Consider the following 13,626-nt stretch of genomic DNA (forward strand, 5'->3'; position numbering starts at 1 on the left):
ATGATTTGGGTGTTGCCACGTAGGAGTGGGCACCGTGCACACCATTTTTCTTGGTTCATATAAATTCCCAGACTTTTTATTCATTGTCTTAGTCATTTCTTATGGTGCCGTAATTTTCCATTAATGTATGGACCATAACTGGTCCATTCCCTAACTGATGGGATCTGCTTTGTTTCTACTCTTTTTCTACCAGAAAAAGTCCTTATAGCAGCTGCCTTTGTTGTCATAAAAATAGGACGGAGAGAGGACCTGCCGGATCTATGGGATGTGTTGAGGAGTGGCAGATCAGATTGTCTTAATAACAGTAGCTTTTGTGTAGTGTTTTAAGGTTTGCAGAGCACTTGATATATGCTCACCCATTTGATCTTCACAGCTCTGAGTGGCAGGTACATTTTATTGCCATTTTACAGAAGGGAAATTGAGGCACAGAGGGAGGGACTTGCTTAGGGCTGCTCTGCTAATAAGCGTCTGAGGCTGGATTTGCATCTATATTTCCATCTTATACTCTTTCCACTGTGCCTGTAATGCCCATTAACGCTAACTGTTATACAGACCTTAAAGTTTACAAACAAGCTTAGAATGATGGTTACCTTATAGTCTCCTTGATTATTATTATTATTTTGTTTTAAGTTTAGATTTCTCATTCCATGTTGCCTTTTTCCATCTTTTTCTGACCTCCAGTTGTATCACCCTGGATCAGTCAATTTATCTAAGCCTGACTTTCCCTTTCTGTAAAATGGGGATAATATTACCTCCGGAAGGGACTGCTGAGGCTGAAAGAGGACTGCTCTATAAAGCACTTTCCAAACTTTAGAGTCCTAGAAATAACTGCCATGACTGTCATTATGATGATGACTTCTTTCCCTCTCCTAACCCTCCCCAGGGTTTTTCCCTTTGCTTTGTTCTTTGTTCTTTTCTTTCTTGTCTTCCTTCTTTCCTCTCAGACTAAATAAGGGACAGTTAGAAAGAAAGTAGTGTGAACATATAAGTTTGTGTGTGAGCATGTGTGTGTCTGCGTGTGTATATGTAAATGTATGTGTGAGTATGAGTGTCTGTGTGTGAGTGTGAATGTCTGTGTGAGTGTGTGAGTGTATGAGTGTGTGTATGAGTGTGAGTGTATGTGTGTATGTGAATGTGTGAGTGTGAGTTCTGCTTGGCTCTGGACGATGTCCACTCTGGGCCAAAGGGTCAGGGTCAGGAGCCATCATTGAGGACACTTGTCTTTTGGGGGCCGAGGCCCCACTCGTCTCGAGATGATGCAGAGGCTCAAAGTCCGCTCTGATGATAACTAGCAGGACGGGGCAGCTGGAGGTTCGTGTCTATGTTTTGCACTTATTAAATATCCCACAACCTGACCCTCTTTGCTCTCCCCCAGTGGGAAGTGAGGGGACAGACTCCTCTGTCCGTGTACGTGGGATTGTCCTGGGCCCGGGAGATCTGGTGAGGGAGGAGGCTGACCTTGTTGGTGCCTCAGCTAGGAGCTGGGGCTCTGGGCCCCCCTTCACGTGGCCGCCTTCCCAGGGGCCTCGTGCATTTGTCTCTGCTTCACTTGGAATGCGGCCCTGGGAGCCGAGAAGTGACGGGGAGCGGATTGAGAGAGGGAGGGCTGGGGCCCACCTGTGTCCGAGGCAGTCTCATCCCGGCTCTGACCCGGCCAGCCTTGCTAGGGGCAGAAGTGGGTCTTGGCCCTCCTGCTTTTCTGAACTTTTTTTCCATTTCCTGTCCTCTCCATTGCTTCCTGGGGCGGGCCACAGCTCCACATTGACCTCTGAGAGACCAGACACCAGCTCTGCTCTGGCCTTTCCTTTCCACTGGCCACGTCACTGAGCCCCTGATTAAAGGGGTCAGGCTGAGGCCTCGCTGGGGCTTCCCGTCCCTTCAGGCCTGCATCCGGCCTCTTACCTGGAACTGGGTTCAGAGAGAGGAGCTCGACCTTCACTTGCCTTGGGCAAATGAAACCCTCCTCTGGGCCTTGGTTTACTCATCTGTAAAATGAAGGGCTTGACTAGAAGGTCCCACCAAGGTCTAAAAATAATGGATCCTTCCTTCCTTCCTTCCTTCCTTCCTTCCTTCCTTTCTTCCTTCCTTCCTTCCTTCCTTCCTTCCTTCCTTCCTTCCTTCCTTCCTTCCTTCCATTCTTCCATTTCTTTAATTTCTCTCTGTCTCTGAAGGTCACACAGTAAGTTTTAAATGTCTGAGGCTTTATTTGAACTCAGGTTCTCTTAACTCCAGGGCCAGTGTTCTAGCCACTGGGCTATCTAGCTGCCCCAGCTCCCTACATTTCACAGGCTCATAGAATGAACCCTGGACGAGACCTTAAGATCTGCAGATCCATCCCTTGTATTTTTCAGAGAAAAAAAAACTGAGGCTCAGGGCACACAGTAAATGTCAGGAGTAGGATTTGAACCCATGTACTTTTGAAACTTTTGACTCAGTTCTATTTCTATGGGACTTCGCTTGTCCTTGCATTTCTGTTCAGGTCCTTTCTACTTACTTCAAATGTCTGGATTTAGTGTTGACAAGAAGAAAAAGAAATCTTCCTCACATTGATAACTTTCCCAAAATGGGATGTGCTGCCTCAGTTTCCCCTCCCAGGAGGTTTTTTGTTTGTTATTAAAGCTTTTTATTTGCAAAACATATGCACGGATAATTTTTCAACATTGACGCTTGCATAGCCTTGGGTTTCAGATTTTCCACTTCCTCCCACCCCCTCCCCTAGACAGCAAGCAATCCAGTATGTGTTAAACATGTTAAAATATATGTTAAATTCAACATATGCATACATATTTATATAGTTACCTTGCTGCACAAGAAAAATCAGATCAATAAGGAAAAGATGACAAAGAGGATGGGTTGGGTGGACAACCACTGGTCCACCATATTGTTGAGGAGATCTGTTTTGAGGTGGGGGTTGGAGTAAGTGGCCGACTCTGAAATTTGGTGACTTTATGATTGGTCCCAGTGGAGGCCACGGTCGCTAATCAGCTTCAGCCTCCCCCCTCTCCTAACTTGGGGTTCACATTTTCTTTCCAGGCAAGCAGTTGAGTTTGGTCAGCCCGTTCCCAGGAGTCAACGTGAAGAGTTACTCTGGCTACCTCACCGTGAATGAAACCTATAACAGCAACCTCTTCTTCTGGTTCTTTCCAGCTCAGGTAAGTGGAAGTCGCTACGGCGGCAGAATGTGCCCTTTGGGGGGCAGGCAGAGGGTCGTGGGTTTCAAGTTAGAGGATCTGAGTTCCAATCCTGGCTCTGCCACTTAGGAAGAAATCACATCATCTCTCCAGGCCTTATTTTCCCAATTTATTTTCATAAAGAGAAAGCTGATCCAGAGAAGTTCTTACTTCTCTTCCAGATCCAAGGCTATAATTTTGTGGGTCCAGAATTACTCTACTTATTGGAATCAGGAAGATCTGAGTTCAAATCCATCCTCAGACACTTGCTAGTTGTGTGATCTTGGGCAAGTCACTTCAATCTGTTTGCCTCAGTTTCCTCATTTGTAAAATGAGCCGGGGCAGGCAATGGCAAACCATTCCAGTATTTTTGCTAAGAAATCCCAGGGGTGGTACTGGTGCACTATGGTCCAGGGGATCGCAAAGCGTTGGCCACAGGTGGCTGACTGAACAACAAGTACTCACTGAAAGTGCAAAGGCGGCTCTCCGAAGACGCCCGACAGTGGGAATGGACGAACTTTCTCTGGAGACACTTCACAGGCTTGAAGTGCCCGAGCAGAGCGGGGGCTGAAGGGCTGGCTGGGACGCTGGGCATTCCCCTGGGCGCTCATCCCCACCAGTGGTCACAAGGAATCGGCCCGGTCGGGGGCCCTCGATCTCCGGCATGCAGGCGTCTACACGCTGTTTCCTCCGGGGAATTTTTAGAAGCAGGAGGATGTCAGAAAGAGGGAGGCAGGAAGAAGGTCAAGTACTCCCCCAAACACAGCTTCTGGGACTGATAAAGTAAGTCAGAATCTGCTCCTTCCCCAGAAAAACACCAGCCAAACAAGCACATAAAACTTATTTTATTTGTAAAACTTTATGGATTTCTTGCTTGCTTTTTAATCTCCTAGTTATTTTCAGGTTTACTTGCCCGACACCTCCCTCCTGACCCCCCCCCCACTTCTCTCTGTCATTCCCCATCCAGCCTTGCTCTGTGACACAACAGATATTTCAAGCAGCTCAGAGGCAGAGCCGTGCCAGAATAGTTAGCTACACTGGGGGGAGGGGAAGAGGAACCTGGATTGAACCTGCCCCGGCCTCCTCAGGCAGGGCTGGGTGACCTTGGAAGTCTGTTTCACTGATCCAAACCTCAACTTCCTTCTCTATAAAATGAGGGCGTTGAACCACTGGATGAACTTCTAAGATCCTTTTATTGCCCATTTGTGATCCTGTGATGGAATCTCACTTTTGGCTTCCGCATCCCTTGACCCCCGACCTTTCCAGAGAAGGAGGGGAGACATACTTCCCCATCTCTCCCCCTGCCCAAGACTGGCTGTGGTTATTTTACAACAATAAGTGCCCATTAAAAGCGAAGACGGAACTCTACCATGTAATCTTAAGGTAGGCTTGGTCGAGGGGGACGTGATCTGATGGGGAAAGAGGTGGGCGTGATACCTGACTGTAGTTAGGAAGACCCGAATTCGAATCCCAGCGCCAATTCTTACCCGTTGTGAGATGTCGGGCCCAGAGCTACTTATTTTTCACTGCAAGACGAAAAAGGTAATGATAATAATGGGTCTTTCAACGTTGTAGTGAAATTCAGAGAGGGGAGATAATGCAGTATATGGTACATAGTGAGCGTTTAATAAATGTCTCATCATTCGCATCATTCATTCATTCATGTGCTTGCAAACTGTAAAGTGCTCTGTAAATGCTCTGTTTCCTCTGCTTGCCTTCCCTGGTTAGGACGCGGCTCCTGAAGCAATAATAAGTTTCAGCTCTGCGCCCTCTGCTGGTAGCCCAGCAACCCCCCCAAGTAGAAGCAAGAAGCCACAGCTTCATTCAGAGAACCCCCAGCCAGGCTCCCCCAGGGAGGTCCAGGAGTTTTGTCTCCCCTCTTGTCCTCTGGCAAGGTCCCAGAGGGGATCGGCCTGTTCCATTCTGACTTGGGGGACAAGACCTCAGAGCCATGTTCTGTGTCCAGACCCACAGGGGTCCGGAGGCTGCCAGAGGGGCTCTGAGTCACCATGTTCCCAAGGTCATATTTCTACTTATTCTCAAGGTCTCTCGTTTGTTTAAAGGGAGCGAGGCTCGATCTGACATTCGGGGATCTCGAAGCAGGATCCATCCTAACACAGACGGGCTCCCCACTAGAGGGCCCAATGATTTCAGCCCTGGATGGAGCATCTCACGGAAAAGCAGATGGATGGACAGGGAAATGTAACTGAGGCCTTAAGTAACGTTTTAACAGTCTCCCAGCTTAGAGACCTCCCAAAGACAGAGCTTCACCCTGGGGCTGCATCCTCTCACGGCTGCGAGGGTCCTCACTGGGGGGACCCTGGGCACAGAGACAGCAGCTGGGTGGGCAGGCCTGTGCTGCTTCAGAAAGCCGGCCTAATATTTAAAGTTCTGTTTAAATTTCCAAAGCCTGTTCGCAGTGTCACAATCCCCACTATTAGAGTTTCTCTTAAAAATACCGTGACTTCAGACACTGTCATTAGAATCCACTGCATTTGAGAGGATTTACATCACTAGAACCTGAGTATCCACTTGCTAGATCTGTAAGGATGCAGCCAGGTGGCCCAGTGGTGGAGCCCTGGGCCTGGAGGCAGGAAAAACGCAAATCCACTGACTAGCTGTGTGACCCTGGACAAGTCATTTAACCTCACGGGAGAAGGAAATGGCAGAAAATGCCACGGACAATATGGCCCATGGATCACAGTCGAAGATACCCAGACATCTAGTCCTGTGGTTCAAAGAGATAGAGAAAGAAAAAAGACCTACACGTGTAAGAATATTGACAGCAGTTCTTTACAGAGTAGGAAAAACTGGAAACTGAGGGGGTGCCTTCCTCCTGGGGAATGGCTTGGGGAGGTGTTGGAGGGGAGTAAGATGAAGGAAAGGGCTGTGTTGTGAAGAGCTTTAAATTCCAAATAAGATCTTGAATGTGGCAGCTACTGAAGGTGGTGTAGACTTAGACTTAGAATAATCATTTTGTGTTATCCCAGACCAAAACTCTTCTCTCATAGTGATTCCTCTTAAATCTGTTCTTTCCCTTTCCTGCAAGGGCAGGAAACGTCTCACTTTGGTGTTTCTGTCTGCAGAATCTAGCATATAGTGCCTGAATCATAGGCTTAATGAGTGCCTTGTAATCCAAAAAGAAGAAAAAGAAAGAAAGAAAGAGGGAGGAAGGAATGGAGGGAAGAAGGAAGAGAGGGAGGGAGAGTGGAAGGAAGAAAGGAAGGGAGGAAGGAAAGAAAGTGAGGGATGAAGGAAGGAAGGAAGAAAAGAAGGAAGTAAGGAAGAAAAAGGAAAAGAAGGAAGGAAGAATGACATGTAAGAGAGCAGAAAGGAAAGAAGGAGAGAAGGAAGGAAGGAAAAGAAGGAAGGAAGAAAGGAAGGAAAGGAAAGAAGGAAGGAAGGAAGGAAAGGAAGGAGGAGGAAAGGAGATTGGGAGGGTAGAAGGAAGAAAGGAAGGGAGAGAAAGAGGAAGGAAAGAAGGAAGAAAGGAAAGAAAGGAGAGAGGGAGGGAGGAAGAAAAGAAAGGAAGGAAGGAAAGGAAGGAGGGGGAAAGGAGATTGGAAGGGTGTAAGGAAGAGAGGAAGGGAGAGAAAGAAAGGGAGGAAGGAAAGAAAGGAAAGAGGGAGGAAGGAAGGAAGCAAAGAAGAGAGGAAGAAAAAAGAGAAGAGAAAAATCACTTTGTTCGCTGAGTTGAGGATGGATTGAAGTTCTGTGTGAGCTGCCTATTTACTATAGGCAGTACTATAAATTCTCTTAAAAGTGAGACTTTCTCCCTGGGGCCTCCATACACTGATAAAATATAATCAAAGCAGGAATAAGCTGAGAATAGCTGGTCACACTGGCTAGTTGTTACCTGGTCTAGAAGCAAGGCAAGAAGGGAATGATTTCTTAGGCATTTAATAGAGGGGGATGGAACACAGGAGCCCCCGACATTTTGTAAATGGAGCCTTGGCTTAAGTGGGAGACACAGGATAGGGAGGGCTCCTCAAGGGTGAGAGGGCAGATTCTGCCATTAGCCACTGTTTTTGTATTTTTATTTTGTTTTACTTTTTGTCCTGGACAAAGGAGTATCTAAAATGATTTCTTTCGGATTCCTTTAAAAGTAGGAGGAAAACTTATAAAACAGGATGTTTGGTTTTGTTTTTTTGTTTTGTTTTGTTTTGTTTTGTTTTAAATTAGTTCAAAGAAGATTGAATAAAGGAAGTGAATGCATGAATGGGAAAACTTTTAAAGCACCTACTATGTGCTAAGTGCTGTGTGTTTGGGGAGTAGGAAGGTAAAAATGATGCAGCCCTTTCCCTCATTGACCTTACATTCTCTGGGGGTGACCCTAGGTAAAGTGTTGTGGTTTGGGGAGTCTAGGGGAGGAGCAGCGCAATTGTATTGTATTGTAGGTGTATTGTAGGTGATTAATAAATGCTTATTGGCTGACTGGTGAATAGAAGGGTAGCATTGGTCCATTGATATCCATCTGAAGGGTAGCTCTGATATTCCAACCAACTGAGGCCCAGAATTCCTTGCTGAGCCTGGGCCTGGGGACCCATCTTGGAAGAAAAGGGCTTAAGTTCTAGCAAGAAGGAGAGACACGAGCAGGAGCCTGAGAGTCATCGGAAGGCTGTGGAACATCACCCCCAGGAGGCCAGGACTCCACCAATTAAGCCATGGCTCTGTTCTTGGATGGCAGGCCCTGGCCACAGTGGAGGCCTCGGGAGTGTCCACTTCTCCAGTTGGCCACCAGAGGTCAGCAGAAGTACTGGGACGGACACTCTCAGAGCCCTGCCCTGCGGACTCCCAGGCCCTCCTCGACCTCTTTGTTTCCCCTTATGGCAAGAACCAGAGCTTTGTGAGAATTTCCCAAAGGCCTTTTCCCTTTCTGCCGCAATGGCCTCAGCTGGAAGCTCCTGAATCCTGTAAAATGGGGGGAAGAGAGCCGACCGGCATCCAGCCATGCAGTCCTCACTTCTGGAGGAGGAAAACAGACCCAGGAAAGTTAAGGGCGCCGGGAATCAGGGGCAGACTCGAGATTTGAACCCAGCACCCGGTCAGGTTCTGCTCCTGCACCGACCACAACATACCGCCTTCCTTCCTTCCAGCTTCCCAATTAGTAAATAAAGGCAGTTTGGAAAATATCTTTAGCCCATGATTTTCTAAGTCTTTTAGTGATTTAATTGGGTCAGTGTGGTTCCTGGAGGGAGGTCTGAGCATCTGGATTCACAGCATGAATCCCTTCTCCTTCAGCCTCAGTTTCCCCAGCAGACTGCTGAACGAGGGGACTCGCAGCTTAGGCCTGTGGGACGTCCGTCCGTGGCGGACAGTCAGGGTCTGATCGCAGGCCGGCCTGAGCTTTGTGCAGAGGCTCCTTGCAGAAGGGCCTTAAACGTTTCCTCTGACTCTGTTAAAATAAATAAAACAAGAAAAGCCAAGTGGGGCAAAGGCTTTGTCTCAGCCTGGAGTGAGTGTGCCGCGGCTCCGTGAACGCCACCTCAGAACCGCGAGCGAAGGCTTCGGGCTTCCTCGTGGGACAAATGTCGCTGGGGCATTTACACAGCAGGTAAAAGGCATTTTTGCCCCTTAACTCTCGCCTCTCCTCCTGGCTCAGGGAGGCTGCTCGCGGCCTCAGATGGCCAGCAAGTTACTGAGGGTCAGCTTGGGGCAGGGAGTGGAGACGGGGCCTCTGAGGGGGGCGTAGGGCAGATGTCCAAGGCAGCCTGCCCACCCAGAGAGAGCCTGCATCGGGGTCAAGATGGCCTGTATTCAGGTGTGCGCTCAGATGTTGTTGCCTAAGTGACCCTGGGCGGAGCTGCCCTCATGGTCCGGAGGGGGAAACTGAGGCCCAGGAGCATGGAACAATTCCACATGCTGGAAGGGATCCCAGGTCCTGCTGTGCTTGTTTTACAGAGAAGGATCTGAGGCCCTGGGAAGACTAGGGACATACAAAGGTGGCAATGAGGGAATTAAGGGAGAGAGAGAGGGAGGAAGGAAGGAAAGAAGAAGGAAGGAAGGAGGGAAAAAAGGAAAGAAGAAGGACGGGAAAAGGAAGAAAGGAAGGAAGGAAGAAAAAAGAAGGAGGAAGGAAGGAATGGAATAAGGGAAGGAGGAAAGGAAGAAGAAAAGAAGAAATGGAGGAAGGAATCGTGAGTATGATAGATAAGTTTGTACTTCAAGGATCTGAGAACCCTTTAAAGTGGATTCTCCTCCCAATAAAGGCCACAGCTCCTCTTCCTCTTGGGGGATCATCTTAGAGAATCCCTCTCCCCGTGGCTGATGGGGATGAGCCTCTCCGTGCCCAGTCAGGCTGGGGGTCAAAATCCAGTCTGGACTTCAGAGCTTTGCTGCCATGATATCTGTGTCTGTTTAGCTGCATTCCCTCCTTTTTACAGATGGGCAGACTGAGGCTCGGGGAGCTGGAGTGACTTTGTCCATGGTCACACAGGTCATAATAATAATACTTAGATGATAAGTAATCCAATATATCATATCCTCTTGATCCAGAGCCAGTGCTCTATTCACTGTGCCATTTGGCCACCCCCAGCTCTTAAAATGATGTGATTCCCGGTGGGACAAATCATGGGATTATTGATCTTTGACTCTCCTCCATGTTACAGGAAAATCCCAGTGATGCTCCCGTTGTGCTCTGGCTCCAAGGGGGACCAGGGGGATCCTCGATGTTTGGACTGTTTGTGGAACACGGACCTTATGTTGTGAACAAGAACCTTACAGGTGAGCGCCGTTCCTCCTCTGCCTTCTGCGTCCCAGAGGTAGCCTGGCATGAGCACAAAGCTAAGCCTCTCACGCTCATAAGGGCTGAGTACTCGGCCATCAGCTCACTCCATTTGGGAAATTTCTGCTGCTCAAGTTTGTTCTTGTTTGCATTCGGAAAAAAGTCAGGAGCCTGATGATGTTTGCTGTAGTTGTGGAAAGGCAGGAAGTTTTGTGGTGGTCCAGAAGCTCCATCTGGCCATGGGAGAACGAGAACTCTTGCACAACAAAAAGCAATGCATCCAGAATTTAAAAAGAAGAACAAGACTAGAAAGATGTTTTTGCAATAAATCTCTAAAATCTGTAAAGAATTGGAACAAATTCATGGGTATGAGATCGATTTCCAGAATATAAGTAGTTAAAGGACATGATCATTCAGCTCTATCTTTTTTTTTTTTTTTTAACTTAAGAGTGTTTTTCTTCCATGTAATTGGAAGAAAAATATTATTAAGGTAGTTCTGAACATTCATCTTTTTTAAGATTTTGAGTTTCAACTTTTTCTCCCTGCCCGGAGAACAAGCATCTGATACACGTGCAATCATGTTAAACGTATTTCCACATGATTTAGATCAATCAGTTCTCAAAAAGAAAAAAAAATCATCACATGAAAAAAGTGGCCAAGTTCTCTAATAATCGAAAAAAGCAAATTAAAACAACTCTGAGATTTTGCCAGATACCCATTAAGTTAAGGGTAGTGAGGAGTGGTGGGCCTGGAGTCTGAGACCTGAGCTCAAATTAAGCCTCAGACACTTACTAGCTGGGTGAATCTAGGCAAATCACTTAACTCCATCTCAGTTTTCCTCATCTATAAAATGGGGATGGGCAGCTGGGTGGCACAGTGGATTGGCCCGGAGGAAGGACGATGGGATGGCGCTCTGTATGATGCTGGGTCTCCAGACTGTAATGATGACTTAGGTAAATAATTATTGTTAATGAGGCAAAATTGAGGGGAAAATACCCAGAAAAGACATTTATAAAAATACAGGAAAGTAACAATAATTTTGTCCCTACTTTGTTAAATTTAATTATCCTGTTTTAAAAATCTGGTGAATATTGGAAGTTTACTCCATATATGATCTCCTTGGACACTTGTTTTTGACGTTTTTGACATTTTGATAAGGCGGATTCCCTTTCACATGAGCCTGGCTCATGTGAGCCTTCCCACGTCGCCCTGGACATTTCCTAGCTGCAGCGGGCCTGTCAGAAGCCAGAAGGGCCCATCAGAAGCTAGGGAGCCCTGGGAAGGGGAGGGGGGTTGGACACTCCATGAGGGATGAGCCAGGAGGAGTGAGTCCTTCTTTATGGCCCGAGTGTGTCCGAGCGGGGACGACCTGTGCCTTGGAGGGGCTCAGAATCCAATGGGCAGCTCCTTTCAGCTCTGTCTTCCAGCCCATCTTGGGGGTTGTGGGGCCCCGTTCACTTCGGTGATGGTCTGAGACCCTCTCATGTTTTTAACAGTTCGAGCACGAGATTTTCCTTGGACTGCGAAGTTTTCCATGTTGTACATCGATAACCCAGTGAGTTTATATTTTTTTTATATACTTGCTTACAAATTCTTTTATATTTCTTTGAAATTTTATTTATTATCTATTTGAAAATTTATGTTAAGTTTTTCACTGTGATAACTGGTCTCAGGCCTTTCTCCTTTCTGTGTTCCTGGGTCTCTCCCTGTAGAGCACTCGCCATGTGGACCTGGTCACTTTAGTCCCAGCCCTTCTTGGACGCCATGAGCACTGGAGTGTGTAAGGGGTCACACCTGAGCTCGTGATTTCCAGGCTGCACGGTCGCCCATCTTCTTTATTTATGTCAAATGTCTGGCCACCAAATTTCAGCACCCAGGAGAAGGGGCTCATCATCCCCAATAAGCGTGTTCTTTGTTGGCTTCTCCTTAGTTATAAAAAAAGCACTTATTAAGCACCTGTTGGGTGCCAAGGCACTGTGACCGGTACTGGAAATTAAAGGCAAAAGGGAGGGGGCAGCTAATCTTGTGGAGGTGCCGCTGCTGCCTCAGTCACGGGGGGACAACGTGAGAGGTAGGGAGGTGTAGCAGTTAGTGAGAGGGCCGTGGACTCGAGGGTCACCTGCTCCCCTGATGCCCATTGGCTGGGACCTGGTGGTCACAGGGCCAAAATAACATTTTCCTCTCCTACTTTGTATCTTGAGTATTAAATGATATAAGAAGGTACAATCCATGAATGCCATAAAATGCCATAGACATTTACTCTTTTCCTTCTTTTCCTCTTCTTTTTCTCCTCTTCCTTTTTCTTCCCTTTTTCCTCCTCTTTCTTCTCCTCTTTTTCCTCTTCTTCCATACTCTTCTTTTTCCTCTTCCTTTCCTCCTCCTTCCCTTTTTCTCCTCTTCTCTTTTCCATCCTTCCCTTTTTTCCTCTTCCTTTTTCCCCTTTTCCTCCTCTTCCTTCTCCTTCTGTTTTTCCTCCTCCTCTTCCATCCTTCTTTTCTTTTTCCTCTTCCTTTCCTCCTCTTCCTTCTTCTTCCCTTTTTTCCTCCTCTTTCTTCTCCTCTTTTTCCTCCTCTTCTTCTATCCTCTTTTTTTCCTTTTCCTTTCTTCTTCTTTCCTCTTCCTCCTTTTTTCCTCCTCCTCCTGCTCCTCCCCCCTTCCCTAAACTGCTTCTCAAAATCTTTGAAGCTTTTAAAGATGCTGTTCTCAGACTTGACGCCCCTTTCTCTCCCCCACAGACCGGCACCGGCTTCAGCTTTACCACTGACGACAGAGGATATGCAACCAATGAAGACGATGTAGCAAGAGACCTATACAGGTAAAGTCCCCTTCGCCCCCAGTGCTCCCTTTCCCATCCCCTTTCTCAGGCTCTTCTCAGGTCAGTTCACTGTGCCGAGCATTTATTAAGCACCTACTGTGTGCCTGGCCCTCCTTTTGGTGGAAACAGTCCTTGCCCTTGAGACCTTTCCATTCTTCTGGGGAGTCAGGAACAGTCCGTCCCCCCAAACATGGAACCCAGGGCACATATGAGTGCGCGTGTGGACAGATGCATACATGTACATACACATGCTATAAGTTGTGTATTTATATGTCTGTGCGCACAAATATACGTGTGTGTGTGTGTGCTCGTGTACACATAGTACAAGGTTTAATCCAAAGGGCAGTTTACCAATAGGTCAGTCAGTAAAGGCACCTACTATGTGTCAAGCTCTGTGGGATACAGAGGCCTTGCCTTCTCAAGGGGAGGGGTCCGGCAACATGTGAGTGTGTCTGTGACACATTCAGTGCAGAGTAACCTCAGGGGGCATCCAGGGTGGGGGTCACATCCCCACATGTTGCTGAGGGGGGTGCCGGAGTCTGGGGGGCTCCAGAGGGGCCAAGGTTTGCCAGGCTCACTCAGGAGAGGAAGAAAGGACGAGACAGGGGAAGGATGGGCTTGTGATGGGGGTCACTCACTGGGGACCCGGCTCATGGGTCACCCCCGTCATTGTGACACCCTCCCCCAAGCCGAGGGTTGCCATGGACGCCACAGCAGCCCCTGGAGATGCTCTGGCTAGATGAGGAGGCTGACAGTCTGACACAAAGAATTCAGAGAATCTGTCCGCGCTTCCCTTTCCCCGTATTTTTCTTTTCATCATATTACAGTTTGTTCTGGGGGAAAAAAAGAGTCGTGTGATTGATGAACACGCTGGTGATAGAGTAACAGGAGGAAATGAAATCTTAAACCTTCTCTCA

At 47.6% G+C, this 13,626-nt stretch overlaps 1 protein-coding gene across 1 annotated transcript in view; it reads left to right on the top strand.

The window, feature by feature from the left end:
- CPVL (carboxypeptidase vitellogenic like) overlaps window positions 1-13,626 on the top strand; it is a 100,042-nt gene that overhangs the window by 18,991 nt on the left and 67,425 nt on the right. Inside the window, exons 3-6 of the mRNA XM_031940511.1 lie at window positions 3,034-3,152; window positions 9,779-9,893; window positions 11,391-11,449; window positions 12,630-12,709. Coding sequence (XP_031796371.1) covers window positions 3,034-3,152; window positions 9,779-9,893; window positions 11,391-11,449; window positions 12,630-12,709 — 373 coding nt within the window. The remainder of the gene's footprint in view (window positions 1-3,033; window positions 3,153-9,778; window positions 9,894-11,390; window positions 11,450-12,629; window positions 12,710-13,626) is intronic.

The sequence above is a fragment of the Sarcophilus harrisii genome, chromosome 5, assembly GCF_902635505.1.
Source record: "Sarcophilus harrisii chromosome 5, mSarHar1.11, whole genome shotgun sequence".
In the NCBI taxonomy this organism is placed as follows: Eukaryota; Metazoa; Chordata; class Mammalia; order Dasyuromorphia; family Dasyuridae; genus Sarcophilus; species Sarcophilus harrisii.